At 39.2% G+C, this 22994-nt stretch overlaps 1 protein-coding gene and 1 long non-coding RNA gene across 4 annotated transcripts in view; one reads left to right on the top strand and one right to left on the bottom strand.

The window, feature by feature from the left end:
* LOC127048963 (uncharacterized) overlaps positions 1–22994 on the bottom strand; it is a 118136-nt gene that overhangs the window by 44494 nt on the left and 50648 nt on the right. For all 3 annotated transcript variants that reach the window (XM_050949122.1, XM_050949119.1, XM_050949121.1), the window contains exons 5-7: positions 8693–8779; positions 6158–6296; positions 573–673 (exon numbers count right to left, since the gene is read on the bottom strand). In XM_050949122.1, coding sequence (XP_050805079.1) covers positions 573–673; positions 6158–6296; positions 8693–8779 — 327 coding nt within the window. The remainder of the gene's footprint in view (positions 1–572; positions 674–6157; positions 6297–8692; positions 8780–22994) is intronic.
* Positions 16355–22360, top strand: LOC127049013 (uncharacterized). The gene is made up of 3 exons (XR_007773848.1): positions 16355–16774; positions 18690–18775; positions 22130–22360. It is a non-coding gene; the product is annotated as an uncharacterized LOC127049013 (long non-coding RNA).

Raw genomic sequence — 22994 nt, 5'->3', positions numbered from 1 at the left:
GAAATGACAATCCCAAGCCAGTCTTCTTCTGGCAGGGAAGGAAGAGTGTGATCTATTCATTCTTATTCTTTTCTTTTGGGAAGTGCTCCAGGACTGACACTATGGCGATGGGCACAAATATAAAAAACTGGAAGGACAGAGAGTGGGACAGATTCTCAAATACAGTCTGCCCCCTTTGTGCTACTCAGTATCTTCCTGGGAGGGGGACCCTCAATGGATGTAAAGCCAGTAAAGCCAATGTTTCAGCCAGCCCCATTCCCCCCAAACCCAGGTGCAGGGTGCATACTGCAGAAGGAGCTGAGAAGGGGCAGAGAAGAAAGCTCCTAAGGAAATATATGCCAGTGGCCTAAGTTGAGCAGCCTCCTAGAGCAGCTCCCACCTGGACCATTGCTGGTGCAGACGGGGCCATGGAATCAGTTATGGCTGCATCCCAGCAGCTCCCCCTGCCACTCTCTTACACCAAATGGAGTTTGGACACAGGGGAGCATCACTCCTAGACAGAGCAAGAACTAGGTCATTAAAGTGGCATTTTTTGAAAGCACAAGTTTCTTAAATATAAAACTGTTACTTACCATTTTCAGCTGTCCACATCGGTTGCTCAGAAGGACATTTGCTGACTGTGCTGCACTGGTTCTCACAACAGGATGTGAAGGAAAAGACTTGGCTGTAGCCACTGTAAGGTAACATGAAAATCTCAGTAACAAAATGTTACGGAGCTGAGCAAAACCTTGTTCTGGGTTGAGTTAAAACCTCATTGAAATAGATAGGTGTAAACTCACGCTTCAACTAACATGACTATAAGGAAAAGCCCCCACCTAACAAAAACAGTATCAGGGAGCTTTTGCTGAGTATAGTTTTGGGTAAGGGTATATATCTGTGTGGAAAGCCAGAACAGACAAAAACAAAAACTGGGAATGACAGAGAGAGGGAAGGAGGGAGCGAACAGCTGAAAGCCTGGTGGTTGTCCTTGGGGAAAAAAACATGGGGAGAGATTTTTGGGTCAAGTGTGCAGGCTGAAATCAGTGAGTTCTTGGAGCTATGAGTAAAAGAAACCGTTTCCTGCTATTTGAGTCATTCAGAGAGACAGAACTTTGTACATTCTTTATAGCTAAACAAAACTGCATCAAAGAAATACCCAAATATCACCAATTTCTCCCCCTAACTGGAACAGCCTGCTAGACCTAGAATTTTTGACTAGTCACTCTGGTCAACAGGGATAATAACAATAACAATTTCTCCCTGTGTTATAATGTTGCCTCTCAACTTAAATATGATTTTTTAAAAATTGTATTGACTCAGTAGAACGTATCTTCCTATTTGCTTGAGTCTTGAGGATTCACTCTTCCCACTTTAACTTCAAGAACTTGCAACTCCAATTCTAGCCTCGAACAATGTTTATGGCAAACATTTTCTCCCAATCTTCCCAGAGTAAAGGGTCAAATCACCCCCTTCTGTGGAAAAACTCACCAAAGGGAACAAAACCCCTATCAAATAGCAAAGTTTCTATTTTGACATACTGAAAACCAAGCTGAGTGTCCTCTTTGAAAGTGGAGTGGAAGAAAAGAGAAACCAGCAGCCACATGGACTAGGCAAGGGCCGGGGTTTGACCTTGGAATCATAGACTCATAGACTTTAAGGTCAGAAGGGACCACTATGATCATCTAGTCTGAGCTCCTGCACAACGCAGGCCCCAGAATCTCATCTACCCACTTCTGTATCAAACCCCTAACCTGTGTCTGAGCTATTGAAGTCTTCAAATCATTTAAGGACTTCAAGGTGCAGACAATCCTCCAGCAAGTGACCCTTGCCCCATGCTGCAGAGGAAGGCGAAAAACCCTCAAGGCCTCTGCCAATCTGCCCTGCAGAAAAATTCCTTCCCAACCCCAAATATGGCGATCAGCTAAACCCTGAGCATGTGGGCAAGACTCACCAGCTAGACACCCAGGAAAGAATTCTCTGTAGTAATTCAGATCCCACCCCATCTAACATCCCATCACAGGCCATTGGGCATATTTACCGCTAGTAATCAAAGATCAATTAGTTGCCAAAATTAGGCTATCCCATCATACCATCCCTTCCATAAACTTATCAAGCTTAGTTTTGAAGCCAGATATGTCTTTTACCCCACTGCTCCCCTTGGAAAGCTGTTCCAGAACTTCACTCTTCTGATGGTAAGAAATCTTTATCTAATTTCAAGTCTAAACTTCCGGATGGTCAGTTTATATCCATTTGTTCTTGTGTCCACATTGGTACTGAGCTTAAATAATTCCTCTCCCTCCCTGGTATTTATCCCTCTGATATATTTAGAGAGAGCAATCATATCTCCCTCAACCTTCTTTTGGTTAGACTGAACAAGCCAAGCTCTTTGAGTCTCCTTTCACAAGACAGATTTTCCATTCCTCAGATCATCCTAGTACCCTTCTCTATACCTGTTCCAGTTTGAATTCATCCTTCTTAAACAGGGGAGACCAGAACTGCACACAGTATTCCAGATGAGGTCTCACCAATGCTTTGTATAATGGTACTAACACCTCCTTATCTCTACTGGAAATACCTCGCCTGATGCATCCCAAGACTGCATTAGCTTTTTTCATGGCCATGTCACATTGGCAGCTCATAGTCATCCTGTGATCAACCAACACTTCAAGGTCCTTCTCCTCCTCTGTTACTTTCAACTGATGCATCCCCAGCTTATAACAAAAATTCTTGTTATTAATCCCTAAATACATGACCTTGCACTTTTCACTATTAAATTTCATCCTATTACTATTACTCCAGTTTACAAGTTTACAAACATGCCCCACCCAAAATTCCACAGGAAATCCTGGCTCCAACTTCATGTAGCATATGGCCTGCTGCCTTAAAAATGGCAGCATGGTTAATTCAGTGGCTGTAATATCATTGATCCCCTGGTTTGTGGCTGCATAGTATTGCCCATCCCTCACCACTAGAAGGTCCTAACAATGCTGCAAGATCAGTTCTACTGGGTTGTCCATTTACAAATGAGGGTTTCACCGGGACGCAGCCATATAGAACATTGTCTCACAAAGGTAAGTGAAAACCAACACATCTTCCCTATGGATTAATACCATGCAACTCCATGACATTTCACACGTTTTCCAGAACCATAAATCCATCCCTAGCTCTTGATACAATGACCACGTGTACCAAAATCAGAGCCCAAGTTCGTGAAAAGATTAATGAACTTCAGCCAACATTATGGCAAGCTTGCCTTGCATTTCGAGTTTGTAATGAAGTCTGACCTCGAGTACATTTCACCTATGCTTGGTCTTTGTTTATGACTATATCTACACGCCTCTAGCTAATGTCATTCTAACACATTGGGATGTGACATTTATTCTTTTCCGACTAAAAAATATTCCATTTATTTTAAAGAAAGATTGCTATAGTCTTAGTCTCTAACACTCAAACTGTAGCAGCGAGGCACGTGGCCTAGTAAACCCTGCTCCAATTTAAATAGCCACGTATTAGTGACGGATTAAAACTTCTGTTAGAAAATATATAAGATTATAAAACACAAATGATTAAATATAACACAACCATATCAGTTCATGTGTGTGTAAAAATTCTATTATAACCATGAATAGCAAAAGAAAAAAAAATAGTAAAAATACAGTTGGGTGTTAATGGTCAAGTAAATAACTTTTCAGTATTTATTTTTTCTTTTTACTCTCCTTGGGCAATGGAATTAGACTTCAGATGCACTTATAATTCTAATCAGTTTCTCTTTCTTTCAGTTTAAAGAGGTTTTAATATGTAAAATAAAAACCAAACATATGTCTGAGTATTATAGATGTATGCAAACAAACATAAAACTCATCAGTATATGTAAAATGTTATATAATATAGATGCTTTCTTGTTCTCACAAACAACACAAAACTGTTGCATCTTGATTCATGGTAACTGCAGGAGAATATTTAAATAAAACTTTTAAAAATGAAATGTAAGACATATTCAAGAGTATTTTTATTTTCATTGGTCTCATTTTCAATGTCCATTGCCAAGTTTGCATGCACAATCATAAAGACTGATAGTCATTTGCCTAGGTTATATTCATATTTGTGTGTGCGCAATTATGCACTGGACTTTTGAAAATCAGGGCCATTGGGTTTTGGAAAGCCTTTTAAAATGTAATCTATTTACTATAGATTTTCTATATAAGCAGAATACAAAAACGTAACTGAACATACTCAGTTTAGATTTTTAAGTTTTGTAACATTACTGCATTCCCTCAATTGTGTTTATATGCTAAAAAATTAAGGCAGAAGAAACAGTTGGTTCTCAAGCATAAATTGCCCTGTTGGGTTCTCTGCTGTAGTTTTGTTTGCTGTGAAAATGGGATTAAATAAAGGGAAAATGTATTTATATTGTGCTTGATTCAATGCCCACTGCAGTCTATAGAGGCCTTTCCATTAACTTCAATGGGCTTTGGATCAGACATATTATGATTATGCTCATGAGTCAGATTCTCAAAGATTCAATAAGAAAATGGTTTATGACAGGGATAAAAGTGATTCAAGTATAGAGTTCTCATACTCTTTGGTACCAGACTTTTAGACTGGACACAGATAAATAGTAAATGTAATAAATGTTATTTTTATTATAGTAGCACTCAGAGGTCCCAATAAATCAGAGCCCCATTGTGCCACAAAGTAAGATACATTGCAGATTCTCTGCTGGCATAGACTGATGAAGCTCCCATGAAATCAATGCATCTACACTGATTTATATCAGCTGCTGATCTCTCTCTCTGACTCTCTGAGGTTGAATCCTACAAACAGGTATGTGTGTAACTTTATTCATGGGAGCAGTCTCATTTACTTCAGTGGTACTACTGACATGAGTAAATTTAACCATGTGCATGTTGCAGGATCGAGGCCCGAATTAAGATATGATGCGACAAATGGGCACAAAACAAATGGAGGGGGTGGAGGAGGAAGGGCAAGGGTAACAATGAGAGAAACACATGGTTATAGAGACTACCTATGAGCACAACTTGGTTGCAGTGTTGTTATAGTCGTGTTGGTCCCATGATATTAGAGAGACAAGGTCGGTGAATATCTTTTATTGGACCAACTTCTGTTAGTGAAAGAGATGAGCTTTCAAGTTACACTGAGCTCTTCTGCAGGTGTGGGAAAAGTCACAGTTGGCAACAGGTTTCAATTATTTTTTTAAAGGATAGAATTGTACAAATGATATTAATGATCGCAATCAGGACCAGCACCAGGGTTTCTCGCGCCCTAGGCGCACGGCCATTTCGCCGCCCCCCGCACTGATCCTGCGGCTCCGGTGGAGCTGCCGCAGGCATTCCTGTGGAGGGTCCGTTGGTTCGTGGCTCCGGTGGAGCTGCTGCAGGCATGCCTGTGGGAGGTCCACCGGAGCCGCGGGAGCAGCCGATGATCCACAGGCATGACTGCGGCAGCTCCACAGGAGCTGTGGACCAACGGACCCTCCGCAGAAATGCCTGCGGCAGCTCCACCGGAGCCGCCTGCCGCCCCCCCGGCAAAATGCCGCCCCCTCAATAATCCTGGTGCCATAGGTGATTGCCTAGGCTGCCTAAATGGTAGCGCCGGCCCTGATCGCAATAATCTTATGTTGACTAATTATTTCCTCATTTTCCTCCCTCAAACGATGATGACTGCAATACAATATTAAAATTAGTGTTAATCCTAAAGCCAGCTTTTTCAAATACATCTTAGGCTGTTTAGGGATTCCATTTACAAAATAACATTAAGACTTACATCTGTACACACTAGCTTTAGTGTTTTCCTTATGATTACTAAAACCATGTTTCTTTATGAATTTTTTTGCCTCTATTTTAAATTTAATTTCTTTTTCCTTTTCTTCTTTCTAAACCCAGGATTTTTGTTATTTTACAAACATGAGGGAAAAAAGTGATATATAGTACTGATTTCAAGGGGTACAATTTCACAACTTAGCCAGATTCTCAGCTGGAATAAATCAGCATTGTTCCATTGACTTCAATGGAGCTATATTGGTTTACACCAATTGTGAATCGAGTCTCTTGTTTTGATGTCTTGTTACAGATACTACATTTTAAAATCAGATTTAAAAAAATCAAAAAGAAAGCTCTTAAAACTATTCAGAAGAGACAGAGTGTGTAAGAAACCCAACTTTTTAATTTTATATCCTGAAGTTTTTCTTTAAGCCGTGAACCGTGAGTGCCCTCTAGGATCAGTGTCCAAAAGTCTTCATAATCTTGCTTGTTCTTTAAGATTCCTTGTCTAGTTAACTCATTCTGCAATCCTATAATCTAAAAAAAGGGGAAAAAATGAACACAGAACTTACTATTCTGAATTCTTATGTGCAACAAAGCCAAATATAAAATTATCAAACAATGGGCCAACTCCTGTACTGGTTGAGGCAGTGCATATGAGCGAAGAAGCCTGCTGATGTGCCCTTTACATTGGAGAAGCTGCTAGTGTGGGCAGAATTCTTCAGTGATCCACTGGGATATAAAACTACTGATCTTACTGCTTCACTAAGAAAGGCCAAAGCCCACTTCCTCCCCCACCTCCATCCCCCCCATATGTGCTAGCTCAGTGGTTTTCAACCTGTAGGGTCCACAGACTATGTCTAAGATTTCTAAAGGGATCTGACCTCCATTTGAAATTTTTATTAGAGGTCTGTAAATGAAAAATGGTTGTGCTACCTAATGGTGATGAGATCTAGACATAATCTGAAAAAATAAAATGGACTATGTCCCCTTGGGGTTGTGGTGACTGGGCCGTCGCGTTAGGTCAGAGTACATTCCATCAGAGAAGCGTACACTATACAGGTATCCTGCCTGGCTACGTGTACAGGGGAAGCGGTTCTCTATATCTTCTTTCCCCACCGGTACCCCATCACTGTAGAACATGGGATTAAACCCTGGAACTTTAAATCTAAATCCTGTTCCTTTAATACTGGAGAAACTTCCTGGAAATCACACCAATTTAAAGAGTCAGTGTCCAATAAAGATGCTCTCCAAATGGCACAGTGAGCATGTGGTGATGCCATGAAGATACTTCAACTGTAAAGTGCAGGTACATTTGTATTTTATGTCATTATAAGCAGTATGCCAGTGACAAATGTACGAAATGGAGTTGAAATAGACTTAAGTGGAGATCCTGGAATTTAATTTATTTTCTCTCTCTGGGACTTATTAAAGAAAAACAACACATCTCCTCAGGATCCCACCAGCTATGCTACTGTTCACACCCTAATTCAGCTCTTCTCAAGTTAGTTCAAACAAATCACTTTCTGTTTAAAAATAGAAGTTAGTATTAAGCACTGGAGGTGTGGATGGATGGCTTCAGTTGCTTTTCCCCCCAAGCAGAGGTCAAAAAACTGAAATTTGCATATGCCTAAAATAGGTGATTAAAATGACCAAAAATAAAATCACAGGACGTCAATATCTTCAAGCATCAGGAGGTGGCCATGTTAGTCTGTATCCACAAAAACAAGGAGTCTGGTGGCACCTTAAAGGCTAACAGATTTATTTGGGCACAAGCTTTCATCAGTAAAAAAAAACCCACTTCTTCAATCATTCAATCTCAACAGAAAATACTCTTTGCATTTTCACATGTAGCTTTATTTTATTTTCCTCAGTCAGTTAGTTAGCAAGAGAGCTACACTAAACCAATTTGTCATCCATTCTGGCTGTCACATGGGAAAGCACTGGCCACAAATAAATCAAGGATCACAAGGACAAAATGCATAACATTACATGGAAATCTAATCCCCTTTGAATCAATTTGCTCTGTATCACAGAACATTGACACCTTGACAGAAATAAACAAAACGTTAAGAAAGCTAAGGTATCACCACTGCATAGATGGCTTCCAAACTTAATTTTATCACGAAGAAATTGATCCAATCCCCTGTGGCTATACACTGTTTCCCCATATAAAAATATATATACACATAAACTAAAGTGAAAAATCTGCATTTGAGAAAGAACTTCTAGATATGCAGATTAAGGGTCAGTTCCTAAAGAGAGGCATAGATAAGATGCATTTTCTCAAGGGTCTGTGAGTTGCTGTTTAGGGTCCATTTGTAATTCAAAAAAAAAAATCATTGTAGGAAGAGCAGATGACTCGGGAGAATGAGATTGGGAGCTTTTCACTAGTTCTAATTCTACCCAAGTCAATAGTGACTAAAATCAATTACTCTTCAACAGCTGTTCTGTGGCTTATTTTAAATTAGTAGTTTCAATCCTTTTCCTAGTGCGTAAATGTCCACATTACAGCTGGCACTATCCAGCACTCTTATGGGTGGTCTCAACTGGGAGGCCAAGGACTGAATGGGAATGAGGTTTGAAATATTTTGTCTTCTGCTGATCTAGAGTGAAGGTATATTTGTGTGCAGTGTGGGAAAGCCCAAAATGCTGCAATCTGTACCTGCTCTGTTGATAATCGGAGGTTTTCAGTGTGCAAGGCTTTCAGCCTGGCACCTTTCAGAAGCATTAAACTCAATAATAAATTGAGATTTATGGGTGATGGTAGAAATTTTAGGCAAATGGCATTCTTTAAAGAGACAATATTATGCACTCACTTAATAGGTCCAAACAGAGGTTTATAGCAGACACAATTGGTCCAAATCCTTAAAAAAAACAAAACACAATATTTATAACATTTGCTAAAACAATTCAGAACTCCTGCAGCATACCAGGTAATGACTGGACTGTGGAATAGACTTGAGGTACTTAGCATCGTGAGACACTTTGCAGTAGGGCACTTGATGTCCAGGGATACACTTGAAAGAAAGAAAGTTTTGGTCAGTATTTTTTTTCCAGTAGCTGGGAAACAAAGCACAAAACAAATGACAAGTAAACACTCAGCCACAGGAAGCCATTAACAACAGTGGGCACCAATTAGGACTCAGCAGGTATTCCTAACACCGCCTGGTGCTCTAGCTCCGCCTCAAATGCTTTGACATAAACACTCACAAACTTAGGCTTAGGAAACAACAGGCTGTTTCATTTACTCAGCAATTTGTAGCCACATATTCCTGCTTATAGGCCCATAAACCTGTTTGTAGTCGTCTTCTGTTTCCCTTCAAGTTTGTGTCATTAGAAACTGCAATTACTGTCTACCCAAAGGAGAATACTTTCAAGGAAATAAAATAAAATGAAACTACTGTGATCTCCTCTTTCTTTCTCTTGTCTCCTATTTCCATCCTCTCTTCTGCTAAGGAATGTAAAATGCAATTGCTGATTTAAGGAAAATCTATTCATGAAGAATATTTTTGCTAGTTTCCTCTTCTCACCACAGACTTTTTTTTTAAACAAAGCAGAATTTTCAAAAAGTATTTTTTTTTTCTAAAAAGGGGAAGAAAATGATTATTCTCAAAATTAAGCCATGGCCTTAAGTCATTACAAAGTGTTTGCACAACAAAACAAAAATACACCTTTCCCCCCCCAAAAAAATAATAAAAACAATCAGTAAAGTAGTTGCAATTATACAATGTGTGCATTAATTATAAAGATATTTTGCATTTCTTTAGCATCTTCCACCCAAGAAACTCCAAAGAACCATCCAATCCCTTAAAAAACATTTATGAATTAAGCCTCACACAATGCCCCTGTGACAGAGGTAAAGAATACTACCAAAAATACAAGATGTCATCAGTTTTTACTCTTGGGTCACAAGTCTTCAAAATGAGACCTCATCTTTACTGCTTTAAAAAAAAAAGTATATTTTTTTACCTCAGAATAACTAATATGTGTGAGTTATCCTGAGGCAAAAACACTGAAGACCAGGAAATTTAGTTTTACTATAAAGTAATCTCATGGAGCTAACCCCTGGAGGGAGTATAGCATTGTGTCTGGTCTTCAGTGTGTTTTCACCTCAGGATAGTTTATGTGCTCTAGTTACCCCAAGGTTAAAAAACAAAACAAAAACAAAAAAGCACCCCTTTCACACAACCCCACCCCCAGACTTTTTTTTTTTAGCAGGAAAGACAAGACCTAAGAAAGACTACTAATTCCCAAAGCTCGAGTGTCTGATTCTGTTCTCAATTGTGCCAAGAATCAAGAGGAACTCCCTGGGAATTACACTGTTGCAAAACCAGTGATAGATCAGAATCCGACTGAGTTTTGAGGACTCTTCCTACCACGCATCATATTATATTCTGACCCTGTGAAGTGGGTAAAACAACCTACTGATGCCACTTAGCTGCCATTTTCTTTTCACCATTCGCTAACAGTAAAAGTTAATCAAAACATCAGTTAAAGTAACATAATTTCTTGATGGTTTCGTCATATCTTAGTTAATTCATCTCGACTTTATTAACAGGCCAAAAAAATAAAATAAAAAGAGGAACATAAGCGGAATAAAGAGGTGACTATAGTCTGAAATAATTTTGAACTCCCCAAGTCATTGAGATCCTATGATGCCTTAGGATACGATTCAGTCTTTGTCTTTAGTTTCCTGCATTTTTTCCTCTCTTTTTCAGGAAAGCAAATCTGCAATCAGCAGCAGCTTAGCAAGTCAGCTTCCAACACAGCCTCACATTAAACCACCTGTCCAAGTTCCTTGTGGTATTACTGCCAGCTACTCACTTCAGGGAGCCCGTTGCCAGTTTTCATAAAAGTTTGCAACTCTAGCCTCTCAGAGCTCTATAGGTACAGTCCCTCTACCTGGTGGCTACAGGAACCAAAAAGCTCCAGTAAAATGTGACTAGCAGCAGCAGTGGGGACAAGTCTGCAACAGAGCTTCAAGGTTTCATGTAAAATGGATTTGGAAAGAACATCTAGATGCCTTGGGCCTTATGTGCACATCCTGGAACCAGTGTAAATAGGTATATAGTACACAGATGCTCTTCCAACTTCCCACCACTTGGCCACCCTAGAAGGATAATCACTCAATACCTCAGAATCCCAGTTTGTGCTGATGGCTCACTGTGTTAGATGATGGAACGCAGCTGGCAGGCTTCCAAGCACTGATGTAATGTAACAGGGCCCATGCATTGTTGAGGTGCTACTTCTCTGCATGCTGGGCATTAGTGAGGTGTTTACACCACTGAACTGCAGGTTAGGGAGGCCTTGGTGCCACAGGTGCAAAGGGAAACAACGGCAGAAACGTGGGCACTAAATTGTCAGAGCCTCAATGGTGACCCAAGCAGGCCTCAGCTCCTTTGCCTCCCTGTGCACTCAGAGCCAGGAGTCTTTGCAGGTGCCAAGGCTCCTAGTGAATAAGAGTTCCTCCTAGCACATCAGGGAACTGCACTGAGGAGCCTTTGCAGTGTCAAGACTGACACATGGAAGCAGAGGAATTCTGTAGCTGGAGTTCGAGTTACTGACCCCCTCCTGGTATTGAAACGGTACTGTCACTTGGAAAGACCGGCAGCTGCTTTGCAGGTGGGGAAACTAAGGCACAGAGAAATTGAAGTAATTTGTCCACAGTCAGAGAGAACTCCTATGGCAGGGCAAGAAATAGAACCCAGAGCTCTTGATACCTGGCTCTGTATCTAACCACAAGCACAATCATCCTCCCTTACTTTATATCGACCAGGGGCAAAGCTGTAGTTCAGTGCAGGGGTAGGCAACCTATGGCACACATGCCAAAGGCGGCACACGAGCTGATTTTCAGTGGCACTCACAGTGCCCAGGTCCTGGCCACCAGTCCAGGGGGGCTCTGCATTTTAATTTAATTGTAAATGAAGCTTCTTAAGCATTTTAAAAACCTTATTTACTTTACATACAACAATAGTTTAGTTATATATTATAGACTTATAGAAAGAGACCTTCTAAAAACATTAACATGTTTTAGACTAGAAGGGTCCTCTAGACATCTAATCTAGCCCCCTGCATTGAGGAAGGATTAAATACACTATAATTACTATAGCTGTTTGGTGCAGGATACACCAATCCTCTAAGGTGCCCGCAGCATGCCAGGTTACTGCGAATTGGAGGCAAGAACTGTTCTAGTTGCTGAAACACCTACATCTTGTAGGCACTACAGTAACCACTCGCACACCTGGTTCAGTGAAATGATATTTTAGTAGGGCTGGGAGGAAAGGGAATAACTGCAGATACCCTCGCTATAGAGTCTTAAACAATTAAAGTTCAAGTGAGCAATAGGGGTTCTTGTTTGGGTTCCTGGGGCAGCCAAGTCAATAATCAGGGCTCTTCTCTAGTCCAGTCTCTATCCCACCAAATAGGACCTTGCAGGTTTCCAGGCCAGGCTTAGTTAGTGTCTCTCATTGTGGCCCCAGTCCACCATCACCTACTACCTCGGCCTCCACTGATGGGGATTCCACAACTTCCTTACGTAACATATCCCAGTACCTAACTATCCTTATCGTTAGAAAGTATTTCTTAATATTTAATCTAAACATCCCTTGCTGCAAATTAAGACAATTACTTCTTGTCCTACAGGTTAGATCTTTTATGCAGTGAAAGACACTTTTGAAAATCCCAGCCTATGTACTTTTATATAAGCAGAATATTACAGTATAAAGAATTAAATGCACACAGATACACACACATACGCATGAGATATTTTCTTTATACTCATGAAGGAATTCAAAATTTAAATCCCTCACAGAAGAGATATGTACAGTCTCAACTATACCATCTGTTATACCTTTGTTTGACTCCTCTTAACAGCTAAAATTTTTTCTTCTAACTCCTCTTTTGTTTGCTATCTCATTTCATCTGACATTACGCTATCAATTTACTATATTACACAGAGGATTTTTCTCTTTAGTTCTCCTTATTTTCAGTGCTGCAAGCTTTTTGGTTAGATTTAATTTACAAAAATATATTTATTATACAGCAATATGTCTCTACTAAAAAATAAACTAACAATTGCCTCAATTGTTATTTACTTCACCTTTGTTATTAAAGCAGCAAGAGTTATTTCTCCCTCCCCATGTCAGTGAAGCAAATGCAAGAAGATCCTCCCACAAAAACATAATCCAGAACAAAAAATCCCACCCAAACCACTGGGAAACTGAAAATCTTCTACCTCTTTAAATGCAGAACCTGTTTTATGCCACTGTTACTTACATTAATTAGTGTGTGATGTTTAAAATTAATACTCGTTTTGGATCCAGTTCTACCATTCTTACTCAAACAAAACTCCCACTGCAGTCAGCAGGAGGGTTAAGGACTTCAGGGCTGTGCTCTTGATACACACAATCTACATCATACTGAAACTTCAGAACTCAGATAACAAGCAAGCAAGCAGAGCACTGGCTCCTTCATAAGCCAAATGTGTGACATCGACCTGCTGAATATGTGACTATGACCCAAAATGAAGTATACACACCCAAAATCAGATTGAGAAAGGCATGATAATGATGTAGAGTTAATTAATTTATTTTTTCCTATAGGCATCTATTATCTTCTGATTCAGGACTTTCACTTCTGATGTTAATTATTTATAAGCGGGGAAAAAAAATACAGAGCTGACACCAGGTTAGCGTCAAATGAAATTAGACGTGGATCTGAAGTCAGATGTGCCTTGTAAATATTTACCTTTGAGAGGAATGGAAGAAAAATGTAAACTTAAAACCCAGCCTTCAATCACGTTTCTGTGCCTGGTTGAGGCAGTTTGTTATACCTACAACCACAGTATTTTGATCCAACGCAGAGTGGCTTAAATTATTGAAGGTATAAAGTCTCATATCACACAGAAGCCTACACAGATGTTTCATTGTATCACTTTAACCACATTTGTAGGCCCTGTCATGTTAAGGACAGGAGCAAAAAGCCATAATTTACTCGTCAATTCATCACAGCCTAACCCTGCCTTATCTTAGCTTTATGGTGCCCTCCAGTAATGCGAGCAGAGAGAAAGATTGGGCAGCCCAGGGCTGTAAAAGAGAGAGAGAGAGAGAAAGAGTGTGAGTGCGCACGTGCAACAGTTCGCAGCATGATTCCTAATTAACCTAGTTCATAGAAACCCACAGGATTGGGGACCTGAAGGCAAAGAGTGGCATACAAAGAGTAGAGGCAAGCAGCAGCTGCATTTTGAGCATGGTCACCTCCAGACCCATGTATAACTTATGTATAGTCACAAAAAACCTTAAGGTCTTGGTTCAGAAAAGCATTGAACTCATTGGTACAAAAACACGTTTAAATGATTTGCTGAACCAGGGCCTAACTTTGAAGGGTTCCCACTCTCTCGCTTATACAGTACCAGCAGCACAAGGAGGTAGTCAATGGCTAAAACTGCTCCCTAAAAGCTATCTTACGGGGGAGGGGCCACTTTGTAGATCCCTGAAGAGACACTAGGATCTGTGAAGCTGAGAGTAAACCCCTCCTGCAGCCTCTCAAATTTGTATCCACCAAGGGGAGCATTAGAAGGAAACTCCATGAGGACCTCTGACCCCTCCTACACGTTTCTCCACAGGAGGGTAAGACGTGGCCCAAAGTTTGTGTATTAATTTATTTGTTTAAAATAAAAAGATACAGAGATTGTAGATGGACATTTTGAGCTGATCCATGTTAATGCATTACATAAACTAGTCATCGAATTGAAGACCAAATACTGTTTCAATTTTTCCATCAGTATTATGGACTCAATAGATCATGTACTTAATATTGCCTCATGCGCACAGTAGATGCTTCAAAAGCATTGAAATTAGCACAGAGCGGGATGCACATCTTTGCACCTTATTCCACAGAATTAATGCCATATATTGTGTCAACAGGTATCTAGGGAGTCCTCAATCTGCAAAGCATTGACAAAAGAATCTAACAACTGTGTTTCAAAGCATGTTTATGCTAATCCATTAATTTGTGGATGTGATGATTAATGCTGCATACTAAGAATTCTTACGAAATTTCTGATGAAAAATAAAGTTCATCTATAAGTGCAGAAAACTCTCCAAAAGTCACTAACTGCCTGAAAAAAAATCTTTAATACGAGAAAAATTTTACATTCAATTTAAAACTGTGGGGGTAGGGGGAGCTTAATTTTGGTTTTAGAATTCTTTGTTTGACAACCACCACAATTATTTTATCTAAAATTTGTTTATTCTGCCTCCCCAAAAAACCAACCAACCACACACACAGGCTATCCTTGTGTGTGCTGAAGTTCAACTCAGAGAACATTTCTAACACAACATTATAACAGCAAACACAGGCGTTCATAACAGAAATGTTGAAATAATTTACACTAAAACATCTATGCAGATGTGGTTGCCTATAATTATTTGTATATTCTTATGCAGAAGATCTGTGTTTCCATGAATTTTCATTCTCTGTTGGTTTGTTTTCATATTAACCTTATGCATTTTGCAGTGCAGAAATATATCCAGTTTCATAAATATTTAAGAAGCTATTCATTTTAAGAGTGGAAAAATTAACATAGTGCCCATTTTAACAACTCCAACGCTACAACATCTGAGAATATAAGATTTGCATTGATCTCTCTAGGAGTGGCATAGGGTGGGGTAAAGTGGGGTCTATATTTTCCACTCAATGTATGGCTTTCATTCACATTAACACTGAGTGGGAAATAGTCACATAAAGCCCCTAATCACTGATGTGTGAATAGAACCAATAATATAGAGCATTAGCATAGTTTTACAAATCTGAATGACAACTTAGTAATTGGATGCAGTGACTTTCCATGGGTTTTTAGGCACATTGGCATGGCAGTGTGGGGGAGATAGAACAGAAACACTCTTGACTGCCTCAGTGCAGTGGATAAACAAAGGACATCACTCTGTAGAGATATTCATCCAACACTTTCACCAGCAATTAATTCACTAAAATTAGAAAAAAGCTAAGAAGCCACCACGAGATTCCAGAAGCTTTGGACAACAGACATGTATGGCTTTAAAATGCTAAAAATAATTGTTTCTTAAAAAGAAAATAAAAACACATTTATTTAAATGCACAGATTGTTTATTTTTATTTAATATTAAAACTTCAGTTCCCTTAACTAAATGAAATTCTCATTCACCCTTATGCTGCAAAATTATTTCCCACAATTATTTTCTGACTCCTTTAGAATATAGGGATGGACCTATACTTTGCTGGGCAGTATCAAAATGACATATACCTATGCTCTCATCATCTTGCATGCAATCTCCACCGAGGCAATGGTGAATCCCTGCTCCCAACACCCCTCTTCACATAGCTCCATAGCTTGCGGTCATTCATACATGGGGGCCAAGTAGCCAGGACTGGATTCAGAGAACAACTTTTCGAGTGAGCTTTGAGAGAGAGAGAGGGGAATTCATTCTCTTTTGCAGCTAGCCAGCAGAGTCAAATTGCATCATAGAACAAGACATATGATGGGGTGCGGGCTGGCGAATCAGAGAAGTATATGTGTAGTGAGTGTGGGACCCCAAGAAGGGTTAAAGCTCAGGCTGGCCTTGAGAAAAAAATACATATCTGACTAATTCTACAGACCTGCAGAGTCCTCACTCAGGGAATACACCATTTGAGTGGGAACTTTCCTGTTAAGGGATGAAGGTATGGTATTATTAGTGAATGAGAACAGCACTTCCATCAGTTCCAGTTGCTAAATGCTTCAGGTAATATTTTTACACTAATATTTTCATTGATTTGCATAGGCATAAACATTACAGTGCACGTCAATAAATGCAGTCTAAAACTGTTGTGCTCTTCAAATATAGCCAGCTCTGAATATCAACTGCAAAACAGAATCATCCATGAACAACCGTACAAAGAAAAGCAGAATGAATACAAGAACACTTCCAGAAACAACCTCCATGGGAGAAAGTACTTCGATATACAGGGGATGAGTACAGCATAAATACAGGCAGGTTAGGCACACAGTGTGCTGTCAATTTTATATTGTTTTCTATTTACAATTTTTAAAAATGTATGGTTAATTTTAAAAAATGCTGTTAGTCATGTTCCAAGTTGGCTCTCTTCTAATTGAAAAGAATTAATTATGCAGTCATCAGGTGGTCACTGTATGTGACTTTACAACTATTACAGGCCTTGCCTAGACACAAAACTTGCTCAGTTTTAACTACAAGTGTATTTTACAATTGATTCAGGCTCTCTCTACGCTAGAGATCTTACAGCAGCACAGCTGTACCAATGCAGCTGCGTGGCTGGAAGATCTCTCATCCAGTCGCTCTATGCTGACAGGAGAGACCTCCCTCCCCTAACGTAGTGCTGTTCACACTACCATTTATACCAGCAAATCTCATAGCTCGGTAGGGTGTTTTTCACACCCTGAGCGCTGTGCACACTACCACTTATGCCAGCAAAATTTATGTCGCTCAGGGGTAGGGTAGACATGGCCTCAGTTAAAGTGAGGCAGACCACTGTGTAGATGCTCTTATTTTAGTTTAAGAGTGGCTTTTATGGATTTAGCTTAAATCAACTGGTTATCAACTTGGGCTAGAAAGAAATAAGCCATTCCTAAATTGAAGTGTCTACATACGGTTTTTCACTGCAGTACCTAAATAAGTTTTAAATGAGATTGTTGTAATTTTCCTATGTAAATAAGCCATTAGACTCTCAGAAACAAAACTTGCTACTGCAGTCGGGTATATAAACAAAAACATTTCTTTAAAATTCCGTTCTTGTTCATACTTATTGATGCTGGGTGTATGCATACTTTGTCACAGCAGCAATTCATTATTTCTTTTTCATTTGAAAAAGGATCTAAATTGTTGTACTTTAAAATAAATGTTTATGTTATACAAGTCAAAGTTAAGATTCAGAACATTATGATTAAAGTAATTTCTTTCCTTTCAGTGGCTATGTGTCTGCCAAACATAATTCACTGCAGTATTCTCCTGTTAAATGTGGAGAAGTGTTTCCTTTAGAAGAGGAAATTCTCTTAAGGAAGTTGTTTTAAGATAAATAAAAGTTCAGGATGAAGCCAGCAAAAGGTGTGAAGGATTTCTCTTTGATTTCCCAATTTGTGTATCTGGGCTCAGACACAGACTACATTTTATGCACATATTAATAGGATGCTAATAAGTCTACAACTCTACTTTAACATGGACCTGTAGAGACAGCCTGATATGTGGCACCAAATATATTAACCTTCTTAAGTAGGGACATTTTGTTCCTTTCTTGTAAAAGAGAGAATCAGATCATGCCTTTTTAATTTTGAGTTGAGAAAGTCTTGCAAAGGCTGCCTATTAAGTTATTTTGATGTTAGACTGTTTAGCAGTGTCACTGACCAGTTAAAATTGTCTTTGAACATCAAGAGAAAGGAACCAAATCTGCCTAGAATAAACTTTAGTAGCATAGTCTCTATCATTTTTTTTCTTGTCCATAACAATACTGACTAAATTAGGAAAACTACTTATATCAAAGAGGTCATAAAAACAACACATCAAAATAACGCAGCACTGAAGCTCATAGAACTGTATTTAAATGTTTGCTGAGGTCTCGTGAAAAATTCTGAAAAACATTCGATTTAAAGACAATTCTGCTTATGTTTTCTAGATTTCTCTTCCTTTTGGTTGTTTTCTTAAAATTCCCTGGGAAATTCACATGAAACCAGGCCTCTGTTCCTCAACAGTTAATTTTATCCTGGCTGGTTACTTCTCAGCTAATAATGTCAATATCTTCTCTCTGGTGACATTATAATCATTTCTACAAAGCCAAAGGTCATGTCACAAAGACAGGATTTTAACATCAATTAATAGAATAAGGGAGTAGATGAAATCTCTAGAAACAAAGATCTTGTTTTCATGCATTCTTCCGCAGCAATACAAAGGAAAGATAAAGCCCCAGAGAACATACATCCAGTTGTGCAGTGGTCCAAGAACTGAACTCAGGAACTATATTTGGAGGTACACTGACAAGTTAAAAATCATACACTGAAAACAATGATTTTACCTGTGATATGAACACCCCCTTAGATGAGTAAAACAAAGATTTTTACAAATCAAAATAGCTTTTTACCATTTATACTGTTTATCTTTTTCATAGTTCAACCACCAAAAAAATGGAAATCAATTAAGCCAGTTTCACTTTGGTTTATGCTCAGTCTCATTCTCAGACACTGCAAGGAAAACATTTATTGGTTTAAAAAACAAAACAAAAAACACAAAATCATGATTCCATTGGAGTTTAAAAGAAAAATCATGGAAAAACATTACTCGTGGAGTTGGACTATTTATACAAAACCTAAATACTGGATCACATTTACTTCATTAAAACACAATGGGTAACATTTTCAAAAGCACCTAAGTGATTTAGGCACTTATGAAAATTTTACCTAATATCAACTAAGCTGATTTCTAACATGGTCTCACCTGGCTGGACATCACGGATGAGGCCAGATGGTGTTAGAACTGTGTTAAAGATACTTTTTTCCTCCTGTGTTACTAAGGACCTAAACTAGAACACTTCAGCCCCGCCCCGAAGATAAAAGAGTTCTAACAACATTCATTCCTATTCCCGTTGGCTGGCCAAATCTCGTTCAAGTACAGCAAAAATAAAACAGTATTTAAAATTAGACCTTAGTTTACGCGTTAGCTCCTTCTGTAAAGGATTTAAAAGAAAATTGATTATCGTTTTTCTACTATGGTAGCCCCTAAGAGCCCCAGACACATGTCTAGTGCACACGGGGGCTGTGTACTATACAACACAGAACAATGTTTTCTAAAGTTCTCCAGAAAACATCAGTAATTCTAAGATTGTGTCCAACTCCCCATCTACATTACTAAAATAACCACATTACTGAACTATTAGACAAACCGTTGCATTATTTAACTATTAAAAATTAAATATAATAGTTAAACTGTGGGTTAAACTGTACCTAGACAGACAGAGGAAAACTATGTTAAACATATTTTTGTTTAAGTATCTCTCAAAATGAAAACAGTTTTCTAACACGGTTAAAATATGGCTAGAGCACAATCGTGTTGTAGGGGTACTTTTAAGCACTGAAGTGCAGATGACATTTCTTTTATAAAACTTATTTTCCATGGAAAAAGGAGTTCACCTCAGCCATTAGTTACCTCTAAAGCCGGAACTTGCCATGGTGAGTTTTGGTATTTTTGTTTTTTAAACATATAATTTTTTAAAATTAAAACAGTTCTTAAATTTATGAAGTTGCTAAATGGTTTAATAAAAATAACCTATCTGAATGCTTTTTTTGCATTTCTAAAACTCAGTTTCATTGGCAAAATTAACTTCTTTCTCAAAAGGAGCTGATGAAAGGGGTGTGGTGTCAAAGAGCCATTCAACTGTATTTCAAGATTGAATTGCAAATTAGTCAAAAAGCACTAAGCCTCCACATGCTCATCTAATCCCCTGCAAATCACTCTCAAATAAGCAACATGGCATGGATTGAAGTGACCCCTCTAGTATTATAGTGAAGATGGATATATCCATTACTGTTAATCACTTCCTACACCAAGCTGCTTTTAAAACTTCATTGGTTAGTCCCACCTGTTGCTAGCAAGGGGACTCCTATAAATGACTCCTGCTTTGAAAACTCTTGTATGCAGTTCTTGTGGAGCAGCCACCAGATTCTCTTGCTGAGAGGGAAGGGAAGGTTGCTACACTGCACATTCATGGAATCCCAAAGCACTTCACAAAGTAATGATTTGTGTGTCAGTGCTATGACAGGGCTGGTCATGGCAGTGGTCAGACTACAGAACAGGGATGAATCAAGCAAATCTGGGGCATCCTGCAAATCTATTCTAGGTTCCCCAGCTGGATAGCCCAAGATTCAGTGTCAACCTTCTTCTCCCCAGCTGCAATGCCATGGCATCAGAATGAATCTGGGGGATTAGGTCATAGGCACACTAGAGTGTGCATTTGCAAGAGGATTTAAGGGACAGCAGGAGAAGGGGGAACTTGTGAAATACTTCAGCCAGGGCCACGCTAAATGGGAGGACATCTCAACTCCCCTGGAACAATCAAGTTACAATCTAGAACTCAGTCAATAAAAAGCAGCCCCACTGCTGGCACTATAAGCCGGGGGCATAGAGTGAAGCACGAATAATTCACATCACAGCCAGTCCTTGGTGGAGAGGAGATCCCTCAGGATGAAGGACCTCCATTATCTAAACTATCTTTCAAGAGTATTAAACTGCACCTCTCTAGGGAGCCCTTCAGATAATAACCCTTGTGTCCTCCTGGCCCATATCCCCATATGAAAACTTCCCTAATGATGGTCCTAAACCAAATGTAATCTATTATGAATGCCCACTTCCCCCCAGAGGTTTGCCAGCCATTCAAATGAACCTAAGCAGAGTTTCAAGTGAGCGTCATCCCACCCTCCCCCCACACACAAATTGTGTGTGAGAATCATGCAAAACTCACTGGTTTCAGTCAAGTTTGTTTTGAATTTGGGCCCATTAGAGCTCAAAGTGAAACTCCAGGGGTGTGAAGTTCAAACTGTGTGAACCAGAACTAGCAAGTCTGGCACAGATCTACTTCTAGAGCACAAGGCTCTCTCTTCTAGGAGCTATTACTGAGTGCATAGCGAGTGCCATACCTGCTCACCTAATCCCATCTGGACTGCTTTGTGGGATACTTTTTAAACCATTAGATGCCTAAAGGAAGAACATACTTGTCTTTAGAATAAAAGTTGTTCTCCTGTTTCTCTCACCCCTTCCTTACCCACACCAGTCCCACTTTATACTCCACTTCCCTCTCTCCGAAGAGAGCTCTCTCTGCTCCCTAACTTCTCTTGCCCCAACTCCCATTCCAACAGCACCAGAACAGGTGCCCCTGAGCCTCACATTCCCTACCTGCCAAGCTCTTCAGTGGCTCCCATAAACCCCAGGGGAACGGGCCAGTCTGATGCAGTAAAACACTTCAGTACTGACTGGCATCCTAATGGGAAAATGTTCCACGTGGCTCCTTCTAATCCCATTGGAGTAGGGATTGCTCCTGCAGTCAGGACTCTGCTCACTAGGCCTAGTATCTGACTCAGCAGCTATCACCATGCTTCACCAGCAGACTTGGTAGTGCGAGAAACACCACAGTAAGCTTGGAAGCAGTCTTGCCAATAATCACGTCCTTTTCAGGATAATTGTGTCAATCATGAATTATATGAAAGACACTCAGATCTGTATGGCTGGAAAGTGATGGCAGGGTTGCTGTTCTTTAGTTTATTCACGCTGGGCAGAGTCACGTTTTTAGTGATAACTTTGTTTTTATTCCCACTATCAAAATACTTGTTTTAGAGCAAGATCTGGGACCAGAGGAAGAGTACATAAATCATCTCCCTTATGGAAACAGTATGTATATGTCAAGAGATGACATCAATATGATTTATCAAAAACAACCAACACCTGTGAAATTAAAGAGAAAATTAAGTCCTTTCTATTACTTATGGCTAGAAAACTTCTACCAAAACTATTTCTGAGAGAATATTTTTAATGAAAAATCATATGGAAAATTGGTCCCATTCTTCATCCAACGCTACTTTTCAGAGATGTTTTAAACCAACATATAGAATGGACTAGAAAGCTACATTCCTACTATACAACTCTATAGATTGATAACTTTTCTGTAACCATTTAAAATCATTCTTTATGGATTGCAATAGACTTTTTCCATATGGGCTGACTCTCCTGTAGTTTTTGTTTTTAACTTGGTTGTATTTTCTCTTTTTGGAAGGTAAAAATTCAACAGCACTGTCAGAACTAAGCTGATTGATGCATTCTGCAATGGTAGCCATCTTGTAAATTGGGAACCATTTCATCCAACCTATCAAAGCCCAAATGTGAGAGAGACCAAGTTGGGCTTAACAGACTCAAAATAAGGGACAAAAGATAATTACGGCTGTCAAGCAATGAAAAAAATTAAGTGCGCTGTTAAACAATATCCAAAAATATTTAAATAAATAGTATTTTGTTTTCTATATTTTCAAATATATTGATTTCAATTACAACACAGAATACAAAGTGTACAGTGCTCACTTTATATTTTTATTACAAATATTTGCATTGTAACAAAAGAAACAGTATTTTTCAATTCACCTAATACAAGTACTGTAGTGCAATCTCTATCATGAAAGTTGAACTTACAAGTGTAGAATTATGTACA

Source organism: Gopherus flavomarginatus, chromosome 4 (genome assembly GCF_025201925.1).
Source record: "Gopherus flavomarginatus isolate rGopFla2 chromosome 4, rGopFla2.mat.asm, whole genome shotgun sequence".
Lineage (NCBI taxonomy): Eukaryota > Metazoa > Chordata > Testudines > Testudinidae > Gopherus > Gopherus flavomarginatus.
The sequence above is the reverse complement of the archived record's forward strand: the minus strand, read 5'-3'. Positions and strand labels throughout refer to the sequence as shown.